At 38.0% G+C, this 20,929-nt stretch overlaps 1 protein-coding gene across 1 annotated transcript in view; it reads left to right on the top strand.

Annotated features, from left to right (window-relative positions):
- Positions 1–20,929, top strand: part of LOC135078386 (gamma-aminobutyric acid type B receptor subunit 1) — a 60,848-nt gene that overhangs the window by 736 nt on the left and 39,183 nt on the right. Inside the window, exons 2-5 of the mRNA XM_063972967.1 lie at positions 933–1,553; positions 7,776–7,910; positions 11,327–11,497; positions 16,262–16,478. Of these exons, the coding sequence (XP_063829037.1) occupies positions 933–1,553; positions 7,776–7,910; positions 11,327–11,497; positions 16,262–16,478 (1,144 nt within the window). The remainder of the gene's footprint in view (positions 1–932; positions 1,554–7,775; positions 7,911–11,326; positions 11,498–16,261; positions 16,479–20,929) is intronic.

Genomic DNA, 20,929 nt, shown 5'->3' with positions numbered 1-20,929 from the left:
TAACTTCTGAACCCAATATCAATATTAAAGCCAACTCCGTGATACCGATGTATGGCCACCGATTGTTCCCTTTCGCACAATTGATGTGTCAAGTCAGCCAAAAAAGTAGATTGCTTTCAGATTCGGGACACATCGGTTTTGGAATGATTGGAAAAGGTATTTTAGGTGGGCAGGAAAGTCGATCAACGTACATTCTCAGTTGCGCTCCCCGTCCTTTATTACGTACCCACCAAGAAATTTTGAGATTGAGTTTACGGACGTGTATGTAATATAGCCTGTTTAATTTGCAGTTGAAGAGTAATAAAGAACCTATCGTTTGTCTGCAAAGCTTAGTTGGTTTTCAGAATCTCTGAATCCTATTCTGCAAATTATTTCTGTTGAGAGCTACAATGGCATGCTATTCCGGGAAGTTCCCGGGGGATGAGTTTCCATTACGACCTACGCAGTAGAGCCGCGGGCAAAGGCTAGTGGATAAGAGAGTGAAAAAAATTGCCAATGGAAGACTTTGGATCTATTCAACGCTTTTTTCCGTGACCTCGACAAAAGCCATGCACATCGATCGTGTTGAAGCAGGGGTTGCAGGTTTTACGAGCGGCTGCCGACGAGACGATAACAATATGACACGAATTCCCGACGATGGGATGTGTTTTTATCTTACACAGGCTTTTCACGCAGCGCCGCTAGCGCCAGTTGGAGATTTTACCATAAATGATATTCCATAGGAACAGTACTGTCCTGGGAAGAAAGTTGACCTTTATTTATTTATAAGATTTTTTTAAATATTATAATCCATCTCTAGAGTTAATTAAAAGGTGCTTGATTTGCATATACGCTCTTGTCATTATTGTCTCTCATAATTGTTTTTGAAATATTGCACCTAAAAGCTTGACGTTTAATGTTCCCGAGCTTAAATGTATTTTTCCTTGTTTCAGGAGAGAGAATGGAAAATGCGAGAGGTGACCAATGACAGTATGTCCCCGCCGCGAGCGATGACCCTGCGCGCTGGCAGGGGCGGAGCAGCAGCCGCGGCGGCGGCCCCACCACCCACGATGCCATACTGTATAGAAAACTCCACGCTTATTAGGCTATGTCTACAATTTCTATGGGTGATATCTCACATATATCAAAACGCCTCCATACCGCGGGTGCGCGCGAACTTAAATTTTTTAAAGCGTCCGCTAGTTAAATTAAAAGCTAACGAATTTAGCTTTCGAACTAGGACAGTGTTATGTGATGTTAAGTCGTTGTTAGTGAAAACTTTAGTGCAATTATTCGTTGTTGCCAAGTGGGTTGTGCGGGGGTGGAGCGGGCGGCGGGGGACGGGGCGGGCGCGGGCGCTGCTGCTGCTGTGGCTGGCCGGCTGCGGGTCGTCCAGCGAGGGCCGCCGCGACAACGACCTGCACATCGGCGGCATCTTCCCCATGGAAGGCGAGGGCGGCTGGCAGGGCGGCCAGGCCTGCAAGCCCGCCGCCGAGCTCGCCCTCGCCGACGTCAACGCGAGATCAGATTTATTATCCGGCTTCAAATTACTGCTGCACAGCAATGATAGCAAGGTAATTTATTGCCACCCATTTTATCGCACGACGCAATTAACGTTGCTGGGGGAAATTCCACCCGAAGAAATTGTAACAAAATATAAACTTTCAACTTCGTTCACTTTCGCCTATAACAAATAATATTAACTTGATCCAAATTTTCATGAATCGGATAACGCGGTTATTGCGGCAAAACAAGTGGGGAGAAAATGTTGCCAAATCAAGTTTAGAGAGTTAGATCACGTACCTAAATTACATTTGCGTAAAACTTTGCCTCCCCTAAACTCGTGAATGTCAATTATAATTTCAATCAACGTAATGTGCATAACGTGTCGGCGCTCACCGGAGTGACAAGCACCTAATCCATTAAGTTTGAAAATCAAGCTGACTGAGGCTCACTAATTAACAAAAAGGTTATCCATGGGCGGGTCGACCGAACTAGAATCATAGGCTTATCATATTGCAACGCGGAGGGTGAACCTGACATTCGATTCAATTATTGAGAATTTATGAATGGCTCACGGAAGAAAATTTTATTGGATAGAATTTCCGATTCTGTCGTCGAAGGTAATTTCCCATTTTATCGATTTATTCAAGGCTGTTCACGGACAAATTGACGATTCAATCCTCTTTGAAATTGATAACGTGGCGATTACCAACGGAAATGATGAAAAGGTCTTGACATAATACGAGTAGAACTGGAATTGTGATAGCTACGGCTCAAGAAATATAATAATTATGGGAAAGCGCGCGTGTTCGTTTCATAAAACGCAAGAAATATTACAATCATAAATAATATAGCTCATGTGAACGACTGACAGAAACAGAATTTATAATTGAAATAATATCACTTTTAAAGTAACTTAATTATCCTTTAAATTGTTTCTGCAAAGTCACAGATTATACAGACAGACATCAAAAACCGGATTTGCCCCAAAGTAACTCTTCCTCAATTTCCCCTTTCTCAAGCACACTTGTATCTTTTTATTTAAATTCTGACGTTAAGTCACGGTTGTGATTCTCCTTTTTTTTATTTTGTAAGACAAATCCCGAACTCGTTATTTCACTTCTTGTATAAAATATGCAATGGATTTTGAGGTGAGGATTATATTTTAACATTCCTACCGAGAACAGATTAACTTATGCCTATTAAACTTTTTTTAAGGATATTTTAGTCTAGGCTGCCTGGTTGTACCACATTTCAACACAAAATACGAAAACTTATAACAGAATATTTAAAGGTTTATAACAGTAAGTATTCCCAGAATTAATGTGTATGAATAAGTTTATACACTCGCTATTATCGGCATAAAGCTGTGCTTAGTTTGGGGTTCGTTAATTTATGTGATGATGTAAACAATAATGTAACTAAACAACGCACTTAAATTAATTACACAGATCATCGAAGCAAATATCTACTTACCTCTTTCGGCTTAGTAATAACGTTAACACGATATCTTTTTGAAGTCGCAAAAAGTTAAGTGCGCACCCAAAATTCGATGCCGTAATACAATCTTCTGTTGTTTAGAAGTTACGCATGGTTTTAATTAATTTTGGCCCCTCTGTATCTTCGCAACAAAATATAACGAACCTAATTAGAGATCCTTCCATCACGAAATATTGTAAAGGTCGGGCCTACATCGCCCGGTTCAAAGGTGAACCCTACCGAAACTTTTGTTTTCAAGTTACTATAATTATATTTAAGATTCTGAATAACGTTCATTAAATTTTGGAGATCGCGCAAAGCTGTAAGACACTAATAACTGTCAGTTATTTTAGCAGCAACGCGAGCACGGAATTATTGTAGCTATACGAGTATTATCGGGTCTACCGTGAAATTATTATTATTACAATCAATAAAGAAAATGTAGAATAACTAAGCGGAAGAAAGAATAAAAGTATATTTTTAAAAATATTATATACCTATATTATATTAATTTCGTCTTGTAAAGTTTTAGTTTTTCAAAAAACCACAGCTAGTTTTGAAGTTTCCATCTTGGATTTTCAATTTATTCAGTGCTACGAGTATGTTAACTCCTTACAATGAAAATGGGGCATTTTTAAATCTGTCAGTGAACGTGAAATCCAAAATATTATCATAAATGGAACGGATAATTTCGTGGACAATTATCATCAAAACTTTTCTTCGTTTAATGGGCTAGTACCAAGTTGGAAGCTTATCTCATAATTTAGAAAGTTGTGCTCAAATGAAAAAGAAAAGATAAACAGCGCCATTAAAAGTACAAATTATTCTAGCTCAATAAACTTTAGCCCGGATTTTATAACGAGTGACCAAACCAGACATAAATTCTCATTGTGTAGAAAGTAGGTTTTCTGCCTAACTTCTGCCCTGCGGTGTTGTCCGCGTAGATTTTTGCCTACTAGACTATTCTCACTTGTCGCTCCCTATGCTTGTACTTACGTATAGAAAACCTTCAGCTAGACTACAAAATTGCTATGATGTCACTATCGATATCAGAAGTGTCTGAATACTACGAAGATACGATTGAAAAGCAATTCAATTTTTTTTTTTTCACCGGATCAAAGGCCGAGCTGCATGTTCATAAAACATATCAAAAGTTTATTTTCATGTTTATGTAACCTTTAAGATTTTTATATTTTATAAGTCAAACATTTGATAACGTTAAAAACCATTTAAAAATCCAGCGGACGAAGTAGCGGGCAAAAGCTAGTAGTTTAAATAAAATGGAAATTCATGAAATATCAAACACGGATAGAAGATAGCTACAGAAAATGTACCTGAAATTAATTAACATGCTGTCAAATTAATGTGTTTTCAATTTAATACAATAAACTTTCCACAGTATACGTACCTATATACGAAATTCCCGTCGAGCGGGATGCGATCAATACGGCTAAAATGTCTGCTGTGGCCGGAACGGATTCAATATTAATAAGTGCGGTCAGCGTCACCTAAATGTAAATATTGATTGGATGGACCGAAACCGTCAACGGGAACTAGAGTAACACTGTTTAGTCGGAATTTAGACCAACTGTTGACTCAGGGTTAAATGGAAATGACTGGGGAAATGTTGTCCCAGTATTTTAAAGGCCAAAGTTAAACGAGGCATTTTGTCTTTCTTATTTTTTTTTATTTCTCAGTTACATTTAAGATGTGTGTTATAAACAAATTCTATGCTAGATAATTGTATTCTGCATATCATTAAGTATGGCATTATGATATCTCTAATTTAGCTCAAGAGTATATTGTGACGCCAATGATTTCACCAACTAGACTTTGTTGCCGTAATACAATGTATTTTTCAAGAAAATCGAAAAAGAATTAAAATACTGCTTCCAATTCTCCATTTAAAAGTAACGTTACTTTAGGTATCAACTTTCTACTTACTACAACATTATTTTTCTACAAAATTTCTTTAATGACATCGTTTTCCAAGATAAAACTGTACGTTTGGTTCCTACTACGACTCGCCGTCCACTGTCAGATCAGATGCCGGTCCAGATGGTGCGTGAAATAGGTTCAGCTTGCTATCCCAATGGCTATTACAGCGACCTCTAACGTATAAAATCTAAAATAAAGGCTCTATTACGGACGAATTCCGGTAAAAATTCCGTTTCTGCAATACACCAACCTCACTTGACGCATCTTGACGTATGTCCATGACACATCGTTTCCTGTGGGTCTAGACAAAGTGCAAATTATAATCGCAAACCAGTCGAAAAGTGGTCGAAAAGCCCCTTTTTTGTATGGAGTTTTGACGGATTCGATTTTCGATTCGATCGAAAAGTGCGTTTTGTCTAGGGGGGGCAGCCCCCCTAGACAAAACGCACTTTTTGATCAAAAAAGGGGCTTTTCGACCACTTATCGACTGGTTTGCGATTATAATTTGCACTTTGTCTAGACCCACTGAACGCACGCCTGCTAATGACTAGGCAGCATGGTTAAATAAGTTTATGGCCATTAATTAAGAATAATTGAAAACTGAATACTTGGCTGTATGGAACAAAGCCTTTGCCTTTTCCTACAAAAATTAAGAATCGAACTGAAAAAAAAAATTAAATGTCTTGGTTGGCTTCATTGTGAAAATAATTAAGATTTGGCTGTATGGCATATTATGTCTTTGACTTTTCCTGCTAAAAGAAAATCAAAACTTTTTGGCGGGAAAGTAAAACGTCATGTTTGGCAGATTTTTTTAAATTGTTTGTGTAAGTAGTCGTTTAGCTAAAATTAATTAAAATGATTGGAGGACTGTTCGTGAACGAGCATGAGTGGTAAGCAAATAAAACATATTTTGTTACATTGGCCGTTATTAAAACAACTCACTATTTGAAAGAAAGAAAGAAAGAAAGAAAAAATGTTTATTCAGTATCATCGTATTTAATCATGAATTACAATTACAAAACAGTAGCTATTTGCGCAAACCACATGAAGCCATAAAAAAGAAATATGCCTTCTGTATTACCTGTTTAACATAAGTATATTGAGAATTGGGCCCACAAAAGTAATAGATGTGTAAAACAGTTTATTCGCCAACATGTTTTCGAACCCAACGTAAGATTTTATCGAGTTTTTATTGTTATCCTTAAACGTGACTTTGTGCCAAATCACGTAGCATTCGCAACGGCCTGTCAAGTGACGAGAAGAAAAAATATTCGTTGACATGAAAATTATGTAATGTTAGATGTCACTTATTGGATTAAATAATAAATAATGCTGTAAATTACTAAAAAATACGTATGGCATTGAAGAATAAAAATACACTACACTTATCACAAACAATTCTTTGCTGTCTATAAAAAGAGGGTTGTTAAAGCCATCTCAATTTCGCACTTAAAAGTCTATGGAGAGGCAGCGTTCTTAGATGTCATACAAAGTGCCCTATAATTTATTTTTTGTGTTCAGACCCTTATTATTTATTTGAACCAACAATAGGTGCCTACTCTCCATGAGTAGAAAAAGGAATAAAATTATCTTTTAATTTAATTTAGTACCCATTTTTATTAAAAACACAATCCTCCTTTAACCTCCACAAGTGTAGAGCCCTACTTACTCATTAATTATTACCTAAACTCAGCTCAAAAAGCAAATTTAAGTAGTTTAACTGAGAATCACGAGATTAAACGAAAACAAAATGAATAATATCCCTGGGAATACAGTGGCGTGGTGATCCGCCCGCATTTGTGTAATTATTATTTTAATATTTCACCCATTCAAACGAGAATATTAAGCTGGTACTCCAGAGCTGTTGTTTTAACCCTTGGCAAGCTCGATTAAACTTTGACAAAAAATTGCGAATATATTTTGAACGCGTTTATGTTAGCTTGTTCTCTATTTATTTTTGTCTGCTGTATAAAAACTTTGCCATTGAATTACTATTTGCGAGGTTAAACTACAATATTTTGATGGTGCAACATTTTACAAAAATAATTTTAGCTTAAAATCTGAGTGACTTTATTAAAAGTGGAAATATCACTTTAGTTGTTTCTTTGGCCCGTAAAGGTAGCTTTGTAGAGATGTATTTTAATAATAGTAATTTATTTTTGTAGAAACATATAAAAGTTCAAAATGACCAATTCAATTTTATTCCAACATTCGCATAAGTGCTATTGAAACGTAATGGCCGTTAACAGCGTGACCCCAGCTTCTGTCCTCAGGCTTATGAGGGGTTAACTGATATTTTTCAGCAGCTATTATTTAGGTAACGTTACTGCGTTACAACGCTGTAACGGGTCTGATTAGCATTTCGCTGAGGTGCTAAAGTGTTAAGCGGCGGCCCGCTCCATCATGCGAAGAACCGAATTGAATTTATGCAGCACCAATGGATTATGCAACGAGCAGTGCATTTTCATTTCACCACATTAAATGGAGATTTTCAGTGCCTACGTATTTTCGTATTTTGGGCTGTGTTAAAACATAACGTTAGATATTGACCTTATAATAATGTAGGTAGTTAGTTACCTTAAAAATTCTAGAATAGCATTATTTTCATTAAGCATAGACATTAGGATATTTTTAAGTGTAATTCCAACTAATAAGCCTTATCTCAGTCTATTCAGAGCTTATATCATGACTCATGACGACGCGTCCGTACGCAGTGACCTTTACATTACATTCTATCCAAAGGATGAAATAAATGTCTATAATACAACACATTTCAAAATTAAACGTAGTTCTCTTAAATAATCGTACACCAATTACAAAATCCCATAATCCGATACACATGTTATTCCTAGAATTCAATGTTCATTTGCTTTCAGTGCGAGCCGGGCCTGGGGGCGAGCGTTATGTACAACCTGTTGTACAACCCACCGCAGAAGTTGCTGCTGCTAGCCGGCTGCTCTACCGTCTGTACCACGGTGGCCGAAGCTGCCAAAATGTGGAATCTTATGGTTGTAAGTATCAAATATCCACCCTTAAAATAAATAAGAATAGAATTCAATTTGGCACAAGAATAATCTACTGAAACAAAATTAAATTGGCAGTGATCTCAGATAAAATTCAGTTTGAAAACAATGTTAGGTTTATTGGCATCACTACATCAATTTGTTCTCTAACAAGTACCTAACTTAATTTCTTGCTTTAAACTTAAATCTTTAGATAAACTGGTAAATAAGTCGAATAAACGTTATCTACGGTCTAGCGAGCTAAAGATTAGGCAAAATTCCCGAGTACGGTCCAATTCTGCGAATAGAGAATCACAGAGGAGAGTGTAGAGAGGGAGAGAAAGCTCCATAAACATTATCGAGGTAACTATTAATTAATATGTGATAATGACCTTAGCGACGTTCTTTTTCATAGCTTTCAGCCAACATGGTAGAAAATATTTTCATTCCTTGCTGCTACTTTTGAAATCAATTTAAAAATATCAAAATAACCACTCTAAACTTAACTTGTTTGTACATTGCACGAAAGATTGTTGCGCTATATCAAATTTATCTTCTTAATGGGGCACTTTAAACTTAATAATGGTGTAACGTTATTAACAAAATGCTTTCACGCGACAATTTTGGGGTTTTCAGTTCAGTACATTAAACGCTATTACAACGTCATGTCAAATTGATTTCAACCAAAGTATGTAATTAATAAACTTTATGTTAGTAGGTTGATAAATGTGTATAATTTTAAGTATTGGGCACGCATTTATGTACAATCAGTGTCAAATAATAATAGTGACACCTAAAGCGGCCAAAAAGTTGATAATTACAACCTTATTCCAATTGTAACAAAGACGTGTTGCAAACTTATATTATTTAAGGCTCCTGTAACACGGGTTCATATACCTAACACAGAAGTCAGGGGTTTCTCAATGTAATTTGATGAATGGGGCTACAGAGCGCTGTGTGAAATTGTCCAAGGATATTTATATGTTTCTATCATAATACAAATAAAACTGTGTTAAGTGAGATGAATAGCATGGAACGAACTGACGTCAATTTACTTTTTAAACAACACAACCTCATTGCTGATTCAGCTCAGAGATATATAATTTACTTACCAATAAGCCCCGTTTCAGAATATTTCAATTATTGGCACTGCGATCGTTTTTCCAGCAGCATTTGCAATCAAGGCCCCTTCTCTGAACCTGAATCAGTTTCCAAGTCGCTTTTAATTAATTTGGAGAGTTTAATGAGTTCATGTTCAAAATATTCCTTGCAGGGATTAAAAGTAAAACGTTTATTTTATTACTTACCTACTGGGTGTTTAATTTCACATCCAATTTGTTTTATAGCGGAATTAGTGGAATGTAGATCGGTTTAATTTGATTTGATTAGTTTTCAGTTCGGTCCAAATATCAATTTCAATTATCTCGTCATAAAGTTAATTGATTGGTGGTTGAAATGTATTCGCAAAATGAAAAAAGTATTTTCAGGGTATTAACCTCTCGAGTCCTAGTCGGTCTTAATAAGACACAAAAACATTTTCAAATAAATTCTGACTGACTAAGTTTAAACATTAGATCGTATCCTCAGGAGACAAATATTTAAACATAACGTTATTGCGCTACGTTGAGATCGCTGAGTAATGGAGCTTAATAACACAACTTTCAGTAGAAAGTTAGGTACATACTTAATATTTTTAATACATTAACGAAACCAGACACAGAATTAATATGTAGAACATAGACATTATTACCTAGAACATATTATTTATAGGTTTTTTACGAAACGATACAACTTTATTGCACTGAAATAAAACTACTTACTCTACGAAGAAAGTACGTTTGTATTCCTTATCTAAAATTTAAAAATGTTTTAAAAACGTAAATACTACTAATCGTTCTTTTCAGAGATGGTTTAACGTGGTGTCATTAAAATCTCGTTTTTGAGTTTAAAACTTCGCCAGCAGGTATACAATTTTACTTCCTTAGCCGCGTTAAAACTGTCCATTTATCACCGCTGTGGACACTAAGCATTTTTAATTTTTCGAGAAATATCGCTTATCTCGAGTGCCCAGCTGTGGCCGAGAGTCCTTGAGTTTCCGCAGGTCAAGCGCAGTCAATTTTACTCTTTCCACCGCGAAATTAAATCATACCGAAATCTGGGTTGATATATTGATGTTAACTTGGTATTCTTTATTTAGATAAGGCTTACCTACTAACTAGGTAATCCGTATACATATTCTTGTTTACAAGAAATAAACTCGAAGAACATAATTATTTAATGAACTAGGTACAATAAGTACTCGTAACTAAATTACTTATTCTCTATTTTTTCTTGTTTTGTTTGGTATACAAATAAAGTATACTATTGATGTAATGAAACTTACTTAGATTTGTATTTAAGAAGAATTTCCTTTTCTATTTGATTCACGATTGTTGATGCAGGAAGATTCCTGTTATTTTAATACTTAATAGTTTTGCTGACCCGCCTTACAGTTCGACGGAATCAATCATGTGCACAAATTTTCCTCGAACCCATACAATTCTCGTATTCAACTAAACGAGGTCAAATAGATACTCGTAGAGCAAATGCGCCCTCAACAAAGAGGTCAAAACTTCTTTATGGGAATTATTTAAGTAGGTACTTATTTTCTACTTAAATAAAAAACATCAGTGGTACTCTCACCTTTTTTAAAGTGTCGGTGTTCGATAAAGTATAAGTAATAATATGTAATACAATAAAAAAAAAGTTATAAATATTAGCACAAAAATGTCTCTCTTTATTTGTGAATTTGCAGGAATCTATTGGTCTGGTCTTTATAAATCACTTTACTCACCGATGTCGCCGACACGGCAGCTTTGGAAAGCAATATATTAAAGACCACATTCTCTCAAAAATTGTGTCGGTAGCTTCAATGTTAGGGTTGCCAGACGTCCGGGAAATCCGGGGTTGTTCCGGAATGTTGCGCCTGTGTCCAGCAATTTCACTTTAATGTCCCGGAATTTAGCGATTACCAGTTTTATCACAAAGTTACAGACACCCTACTTGCGGTCGCGTTTAAGAGACGCTGAGCTGACTGAACAAAGTTTTTAGCTAGTGCTAAAGATATTAAAAATGTTGTTTTTACGAAAAAGTATTAGTAAATTCGACACCCACTATACATTTTGAGATGCAATATCGCTACTTCAAAGTATTTATTTGATGTGCTACTGTATTATTAACGCCATATTCACGCATTTAAAGCTACTCTAACTCTAGACTCATCATTATCATCATTAGGCCATTTTGTCTCCACTACAGGAGCGACCCTTTCTGATTTGCTAGAGACAAATAGAGATTTCTGACCCACACTGGACAGACGGGTTAAGGTGTGTAGAGCTCTTAAAATAAATAAAAATAATGTATTAAGTAACTTCATTTGTTCTCAGTTATGCTACGGGGCTTCGTCACCAGCTCTATCGGACAGGGCGCGGTTTCCCACGCTGTTCCGAACCCACCCTTCGGCCACGGTCCACAACCCCACGAGGATCAAACTAATGCAGAAGTTCGGGTGGTCACGCATCGCCATCTTGCAGCAGGCTGAAGAGGTCTTTATATCTGTAAGTTGAAATATTCTTTTACATTTTTAACTAACGCTACTAAAATCTAATCTGCTTTATAGCGCTTTCAAACGACAATTTAATAGCCAAACGGTGAAGGTATCGAATTGGCCGACTCGAGATCTGTGGAACGCTAATTCGACTGAATCCTGCGCACCGTTGGACTATTTGTGGTGAACCCACTCGTAACACAAGCATATTTTAGCAGCACAAGGGGTGCAATAGGTACTTAAATTGGTATGAAACGAATGTGGCAGCCCTGCCCCCCTTGACAAAGTAATTTCAACTGTCACGTACCTACTTTGTTCTTTATCTAAAAGGGCTGACTTGGCAAAAGTAATTAACTCGAACAATCACAAACTCAGTGAAGGGGCAAACTTCAGTTTGCAACAAATTTATTTATTCATAATAATATGTTTAAAACCTTTTGTAATGTAGGGAACAATTTCCTCTGCGAAAATATGCCATGAGAAAATGTTAAATTACTTACATTTCATACGCAAGGCATGACAATTAAATGGATAATAATAAATAGAGGCCTATACAGCACAAAAAGCAACGGACGGTGTTGATTTATATGGCACGACACACTTCAGAATTAACGACGCAAAAAAATTACTTTCGTTTCTTTTATTTTTATTCAGTCTGTTACACGGGATATTCTTTGAACACCGCTAAAAGGGGCTTGTTTTTTATGCGAGCGTATTTTCAGGTGCCTTCGGTCGCGAGAGGCACCCAAGCAAACAAGTGCGCAGATCGCTCCGTTTACACAAGAAATAAGAAAATAATTGTGGCAAGGTTGAATCACGATCAGTGCGTCACTCCGTAGTCTGTCCGCCTCGGCTCCGACCGAGACCGACCGATAAAACGTTCCCGTTTTATAGACAAATTCCAATTTATTATTCAGGCGCTCTGTCTACAGTGGTGATATTTCCATGGTCGTAAAACTCGATGTATTGTTCCAATGGGGAAACGCAATTTGTTGACTTCTGTTCCCGATATGGCTCAAACGTCTCCTTTTATTCCACATGTTATCTTTACGTTACATTAGCCCCGGATAATTCAACCTGTGGAGTATCGCCTGATAATAGGGGCGATATCGGCGTGTGTGATTACAGCGGGGTACATATGCCGACTCGCGTGACTGAAATCGTTCGATAGGAGATACTTGCTCGTATCGACGTCGAGTGGAGTATGACACGCTAGGCTTTGTCTGCACATTGACAAACGGTTTCGTGATTGGCCTTCAGTGAATCAACGATTTTCGATTTCACTCTATTGGAAAGCGACAGAGTGTATTATCGGATCTTTACAAGTCTGTTTTGTGCGAGTCAGATGATTCTGACCATGACATAAATAAATACATAGATTAGGCTAGCTACATTTGAATTGCAAATACCATAAATAACATAGCTCAGTAATTTGTTTAGGAGGCATGGAACTAAAAAAACACGCATAATAGAATAGCTTCTGCTATCCTTTCCGATGTATTTTCATTACGTCCGTTTCATGTGTGATACAAAATAGACGATACTTAAATGAAAAGTGAAAACTTCTAGAGTCCATGCCGTAGACTACGGCAATTTATGCAAACATTTGCCGATTAACATTGACCCCGAGCTTTCTTTGACCTTTGTAATTTGAATAAGCATCTTAAATTGCAAAGCGAAATGGTGTTAAGATCACCCCACAGTTCATTTTCCGTTTCAGTTGTCAAAACTGCTAAAATTTATTAGCAAAGACTATAAGATCATGTAACTGACTACAAGCACTAGCATCTGAACTAAATTCATACTAGCAGGCGCATTAAATTCAAATCTATTCGCACACCGTCTCTAAAATTATTCACTTTACTCCTATTTTATGCATTCAAAACATGAAATATAGTCAAAATCTATTACATTTTCTAACATAGGTACTCGTAGTATAAAATAAATAACTCTGCAGCAGTGTACACTGTGGTATCTGCAATATTGTTTTAGCCTGTGGAAAGAGGTTGATCTAACCATAGAGGAAATGTAAACAATGCTTTCAATATTTCACTGCTGTTTGTGTTCCGTGTTTATTTACTTGCCTTCGACTGACTCCTCTATTTTATCCTAACATAACGTTTGTGTGTCGTCGGAAAATAACAAGATTCGTCATTTGAGAAACGGCGCGATCTCTGTGGAAGCTCTCGCTGTTAGAAATTTCATTAACAAATTATATTATACTTTTTGGTGCAATATAGCTCATTTTATAACTACAGAAGATTCCACAGTGCTTTCGATAGCTTGATATTTCGTCTGTAGGCTCACCAAAGTAAGAGTCAAGGGGAAAAATTGATAAACGCGGCGCGTTATTGACGTTTCATGGACAGTGTGCCTACCATGAGTTTACGTTAGGTGAGCTCGCTAGCGAATACGTCAAAAAATTCTATGAAGATTTTATTTCTTGAAAGTAGCCGCTAGGGGCGCTGCACAATATGTCATACATTTAAATGTATGACATATTGTGCAGCGTAGCAAACTCATGGTAAGCACACTGTGTGCCTACCATGAGTTTACGTTAGGTGTGCTCGCTAGCGACTGCGTAAAAAAATGACATTAATTGTATGACATATGGTGCAGCGCCCCTAGCGGCTACTTTCAAGAAATAAAATCTTCATAGAGATTTTTGACGTACTCGCTAGCGAGCACACCTTACATAAACTCATGGTAGGTACCCAGAACGTTTTATTTTGCCTTCGATACGTCATTCGCAAGCAGACGATTCCGTTCAAAACAATCGAATGACGAATCACGCAATATGCAGACGACATCGACTTCTTGACTTTGACTCAAACCATATTCTATAAATCTAACAGGGTATCCAAAAAGTAGTTAGGAATACAAAAGAAATAACATAACAGACAAGTTTGCACTTAAATTACGAAATAAGAACAATGATGCCGTGAAAATACCGAATTAAAGTGAAATTAAACACTGCGGATCCGGCATTTAGTTACATAACATGTACGCGTACTGCAACAATGGCCATAAAAAGGGAATAATCGTCGTCGGGGGAGCCAGCCACAGCTTCTTGCATGATAAATGGGTGTATCTGAACTTTATTTTTTCCCCTCGCTCCGCTAAATCCGCATACAGCCACTAAGCTTGTAGTGGGTTCAGGAAGATTGGACACCGCCATTATTAATACGTGTACAACGTTATTTATAACTGGGGATTTTGTTGTCTTCGTAACTTTATATTCTTTGTTATGTTAATAATGGATATTGGACATTGTGCTAAAAACTTTGTACTTATAACAAAAAAATGGTTCGGAGTTGTTAAGCTACTTTAAATAAATTGTTTTTGCATCTATCTAATTTAAAAAAAAACAAAGTCTCTTGCCCTCTATTTTATTTTTTCCAACAAAACATATTTGTCACTTACGGTCTTCTTACGTTACTCGTATATACAATTTATTTCTCTTTCAAATGCCATGCCTAAACTACATAAGTATTTTTAACCCAATCGCGAGGAAGTGCTTCGATCGAGTTTCTCTCAATTTAATCCATACGATAATATTCAAAGGTCGGAAATTTAAGACCCCTAGAAGAGCTGTGCTTACTGAATCCAATTGCCCCTATCGCCCCCTCTTAACGTCTATGGAAATGGCTGTATTTATTCAAATTGTGCACGGATACAAGTAGCAGTGTCGTATCTGAGAGAATATTTTTCTGGGAAAATGTTCTCTTATTTTAAACGAAACATAAAGCACGGCTAAATATTCTGGATCTATACTTATTTTCTGTTCATGATTCAGATTCTGAAAAGAAAATTTTATTTGTATAGGTATCTACCCGTCAAGTTTGGTAACTATAAGAAATAAAAAATTAATATGGTCTTCAAATTCTGTTCTATATTCACAAAAACGTCTGCAGTAAGGTTGAAAAGTTCTTAAAAATAAAAATCCGGAAAAGCTTAATTTTAATGTTAAGCAAAACAGCGTATCTAGCGTACCGTCGGATACATGCAGTCAACTTATGTAAAGTTTTTGTAAGCTGAAAGCACCTTAGTGGTATTTAGAGCGCACGCGGGCATAACGAGGGGGCCGACTGTACAGTTGCCCGCAATGAATGGCCCGGCCTTTCACGCTGGATTCAATGTAATTAGTGCGGCCTCCGGTTTTTTCTGCATAAGTGGGTTTCAAGCGTTCTTTCTCCGCTGTTTTGCTTTCAACGCCACCCGCGAAATATTTTCCGCGAAAGTTCACGCAAAAACAACTGCTAACGAAAATAAAGGCACACGCTCTCATAATAACGACGTATTCGATGGAAATGAAAATCTTCTCGCTCTGACGGCGCACATTTGGCTTCGTTAATCCTAATATAAGAGGATTTTGGCATGTCGTGAGTTGCCGCATAAAAATTTCACTGCTCAGTCCCCATCGTTTATATTTTGCCGGTGGTTTAAAGTCAGCTTATCTTGCACGATAGCAGCCTTAGGGGAGAATAATCGATCGAGAGTAAAGATGTGCAGCTGAAATTGAAATTTTAAAATACCTAAGGCTTTTCCGTAGTGTAATGGGCTTATAACTTTGTGTGATCCCGGCAACAATACATTGTATAATACTACATGTATACCATAACCAAACGCCTTAAAAAACTTATGAACGATACTTTATCTACAGGGAAAAAAATAAACTTCGCGATGCAGAGTACACGCAGCGCCTTCTTTTGAGATTTACTCATGATGTTTAGTCTATAGACAAACAATTAAATAACTTTTATATCTTTCACAGACCGTCGAAGATCTAGAAGCGCACTGCAAGAAAGCGAGCATAGAGATCGTGACGAGGCAGTCGTTTCTCTCCGACCCGGCTGATGCTGTGAGGAACCTCAGAAGGCAGGATGCGAGGGTCATCGTGGGGCTGTTCTACGTGGTGGCAGCCAGGAGGGTGCTCTGCGAGGTGTACAAGCATCGCCTGTATGGGAAATCTTACGTCTGGTTCTTTATAGGTAAGTCGAATATTTTGTCACTTCCAAAATCTGACATCTAGATGACTACTATTTTATACGTTTTATGACAAACCCGGAACAAATCAGTGGATAAAGTAATGGTTAACTGTAAGGTGGTTAGCACTAAAAACTCTTTAAGACATTTGGTGTAGTTTATTTAAGCTTCAAAGTCTCCACAGCACAAGTTAGTGATATTGTTTCTCAATTTATGCCACCATAATTAATCTTCTGTGACTTGATCTAACAGGATACAAAGCAAACGGACTCCAGAAGCAACATTATACTTTTTATTGTTAACATTAAATATGATTTAGGACACTCAACAAACAAAAACACATACTTAATCATCATAAGTTACAATTCATCCCTTACATAAAAAGTTGCAAAGCACCCGCAATATCCATTGTCACTGTACAATTTAGAAATGACTGAAACACAATCCGCTAGGAACATTATGAACACGCTCAAATGGCATCGTTTATAAGCCCGAGCGACATATGATTCCGTATATTAACTCCCCTATATTGTTGGGCTCGTTTGAAGAAAATTTAAAACAACATATCATTAAAATGAGCGACGGTTGAGCAATAAGGGAGCTTTATGCTCAGTTGTATAAAACAGCCAGTCAATTTAAGCCTTGAATGTTCCCAACAAAGTTGCACACTCGATACATCGTATTTTAAATCATTTTCTCAACATAGCTATTCATACATCGACCCTCCTTGCAGCACTGTAACAGCAGACTGTTCATTTCGATGGAAAAGCTACTTTACACTTAGTTTCACTTCGATCCTCTATTTTTAAATTGGCACAAACTATCTTTTCTTTTTGCTCTATGCCTATGTGTGAGGGAGTGAGGAGGAATAATTCAAGGAATATGGCGAATATAGCGTTAGGTGGCTGAGCCCGTTTTCGTGTTGGTGCGGGGGCCAGAGTTTCGTAAATTACTTCATTAATTAGTGTCGTGGAAGCTCCTATTCTGAGTAGCTCTACCAAGAGTGCCGGGTAGTTATTTTCTATTATATCACTTTAGACTGCACCAGCTGACGTAATATTTTTTCAGTATATTCTAGACTATCATTCATATCTTCCTATTTTGAAGATAAAAAAGCAATGAATATGAAAACAGAATTTAAAATTAATACTGCCATGCCATCATATGGCTCGTGCCAATGTGTACGCGATCCCTTCTACGATGTCATGTAAGCACGCGTCATATACACCACGTGGCAATATAAACATAATATCTTTACTTGCGCTCTTAGACTATCTTTATGGGTGGTTGTAAAAGACACATAATATTTCTTATAGCGGATGCGCATTTTTTCCTTCCTACATTACTTATTCACATTATAAAAACACATTTTCCGAGTAGTACGAAGCGTCTGAGCGGTAATTTACAGTATTACTCTGCCTTTTTCCTAAATTACTCTCGGTGGACTGAAGACGATATTAATGAATTTCTCGAATGATTCCATTGGGAATAAGCAAGGTACGCGACAGTAATGGAAGCGAGGAAAAAACTCTTAAACAAAGTTGAAGAATGTACAGTCAACACCACATTAAACTGTACATTTTGTTGAAAAATAACATCTATTGCCACTATAATAAGATGCTTCTTTAGCTTGATGTGCTGTACGAAAGGTAAGGGTACACTAGAGTGCGATAAAGCTGTAAATATATACGAGTATGTTGCACGACATAACTTGTCGTTCGACTTGCCTTTTAACCTTTATAAAAAATATCTTCGGTCCGTGATTTCTCGCTCGTAGATTTTGGTTTCTTAACCGAAGGCTAAAATACGTAGATCTTTGGGGAATTTAGAATTCGCGATACACAATGCATTTTAAGATACTCAAATGAATAAAAATACGAATACTTATCTTCACCACAATGAAAAAATAATTGTCTACCAGTCATTTAGTAAGGCTTTCATGGCATAAAAATAGATGTGGATCCCGGGAAAAGCAACGGGCAGAAACTAATATACTTGTCGGAGAACGGTCAGAAGGGGCAAGACATTATGTTTCACCAGGAAGTTAAATAAAACGATGTATAGTTTTTACACTATAGATTGTTGTATTTCGGTAAGAATACAATAATAACAAACCACGGGGCCAGTTGTTAATCCGAGTGCTCCCGAGAGTCGGTCAAGACCCTCGTCTTCGGCTTGCCGAAGTGGAAACCGAGAGGGTCTGCAGGACTTTCACCTCTGGCTTGCCTTAACCGGCCGGCCAGAGTGGAGTCGCTAGAGCTATATGCTCCAGGGGTGGAAGTGTTAAAGGGCATAACGCCGCGAGTAACTCCGGAGAAAGCGCAGCACACCTCTCTACACCCCTGAGCTGGTAGACGCCAATGTTGCCCCTCAGTCCGGTCTATACGACTCATGACGCCAGGGGGGGCCCATTTAGTCGCTGGCTAGTCACCGCCTGCCATTTTTTCAGTCCGAGACTATGAACCAGGCAGGTGACCCGTAGTCTCCATCCATAGCCCAGTAACCAGTCCATCCATCCTTCATCCATAACCCTAGTCCATTCTCCAATAACTGCAATAGCTCCTGTGCACAGGCCGGGGATGGTCTCTGGCTACATCCCATGATATAGTCAGAGACTAGATCCAGCATGTGCACCACTTTCACTTTTGTCGATTATTTTGCGCTTAAAACGGCCTCTACGTGTTGGATCTGTATCCCCACGCAAGCCTTATAAAGGACCGGGCCACTTTTGACCCGTGAGCTCCAAAGCGTACAAACATAACAATAATAATATTCGAGCAGTCTCACACACAGGACCGAGACAACAATACCGAGCGGCGGGTAAGGCCAGAATGCCCCGACTTTTTTTTTTTTTTTTAAGGGACGCGCGCTGATAGCTTGAGGATCTTTTCCAGCTTCACCGGGCAGAGTGGCGAGTACAGAAGGTACTCTAGCCGTTTGGCGATCGTCGGTGCGCGTGCCGACGAGGCCGAGTGTGGGCTTCGCGAAGCGAAGCCCAGGCTCGTCCGCTTCGGTCGCAGACCGACGTTCGCGATCGGGCCGTATCGAGCGCATAAGGCGCCCGATCAGTGGCGAACCCAATTAGAGGGTTGCCCACCGTGGTGTTGGACCAAAGTCCAGCCTACGGCGGGCTCACTCTAAGTGGGCCCGATCGAGGGGACTACGGACGCGGCCTGAGGGCGCCACGGTAGGCTCGGACCTCGGCTCAGGCCGTGTCCGGGGGACGGATAGGGGAGAACCGGCCCGGTACATGTCTGTACCGTCCGAAATGGAAAGCAGGGCCTCGTACTCGCCGGCGAGTACGGTGTAAAATCAAATCAAAATCAAAATCAAAGAAATATTTATTCAGTTTAGACCACAAGTGGCACTTATGAACGTCAATAGAAAATAATAAAAAAAAGAAAAGGTAGCCCTTATGGGGCACTTTACATGTCTCCTTATCTTTTGGGCCCTACCAGCGCTTCGAGACAAACATCAAGTGCTGTCGTTCAATCAAGTCGTTTGCAATCAAGGCAAGTGCTGAGAAGAAACGCCGGAACAAACTCAGTCACCACTTATTGCCAGGAATTATCTATTAGGTAAGAATAGTCAAATTTAAGTACATCAAATATGTGCAGACTGAACTGACCACACATCCTTGTCATCAATATAGTCTCGAACCTTGTAGTACCCTTTGGACATAAGGGTATTTTTTATATGTATCTTAAATTTGTTTATTGGCAATTCGACAAGGTTGTGTGGTATTTTGTTAAATATGGTAATACATTTCCCCAAGAATGAATTACCTATCTTATGCAACCTAAATGATGGAACAGCAAGTTTATTCTTATGTCTCGTGTTAAATGAGTGGACGTCACTTTTCTTAGTAAATAAATGTATATGTTTACGGACATACATAATGTTATCAAATATGTATTGCGAAGCCACAGTCAATATATTGATTTCTTTAAAAACTTCTCTAAGCGAGTCACGTGGTTTAAGACCGTATATTGCCCGGACAGCTCTTTTCTGTAGAATGAAAATTGATTCTATGTCTGCTGCTGAGCCCCACAGTAAAAGACCATAAGACATAATACTATGAAAATAACTAAAATATACAAGCCTTGCTGTTTCAACATCAGTCAAGTTTCTGATCTTTCTCACCGCAAAGGCAGCTGAACTAAGTCTTCCCGCCAAGGCAGCAATATGGGGGCCCCATTGTAATTTACAGTCTAGGGTAATACCTAGAAAGACAGTAGAGTTTATCAGTTCAATGCGTTCATTATTTACTGTAATATTAGTATTAACTTGTTTGACATTAGGCATAGTGAATTTTAAACATTTAGTTTTTTTTGCGTTTAATAGCAAATTATTAGTTGTAAACCAGTCTAATACTTTGGAAAGAGCATTATTCACGTCGTCAAATATTTCCTGACGCCTGTCAGTTTTAAAAACGAGCTACTGTGTTGTGGAGTAG

Source organism: Ostrinia nubilalis, chromosome 2 (genome assembly GCF_963855985.1).
Source record: "Ostrinia nubilalis chromosome 2, ilOstNubi1.1, whole genome shotgun sequence".
Lineage (NCBI taxonomy): Eukaryota > Metazoa > Arthropoda > Insecta > Lepidoptera > Crambidae > Ostrinia > Ostrinia nubilalis.
Note: the sequence above shows the minus strand (reverse complement) of the source record. Positions and strands in the feature narration are given on the sequence as shown.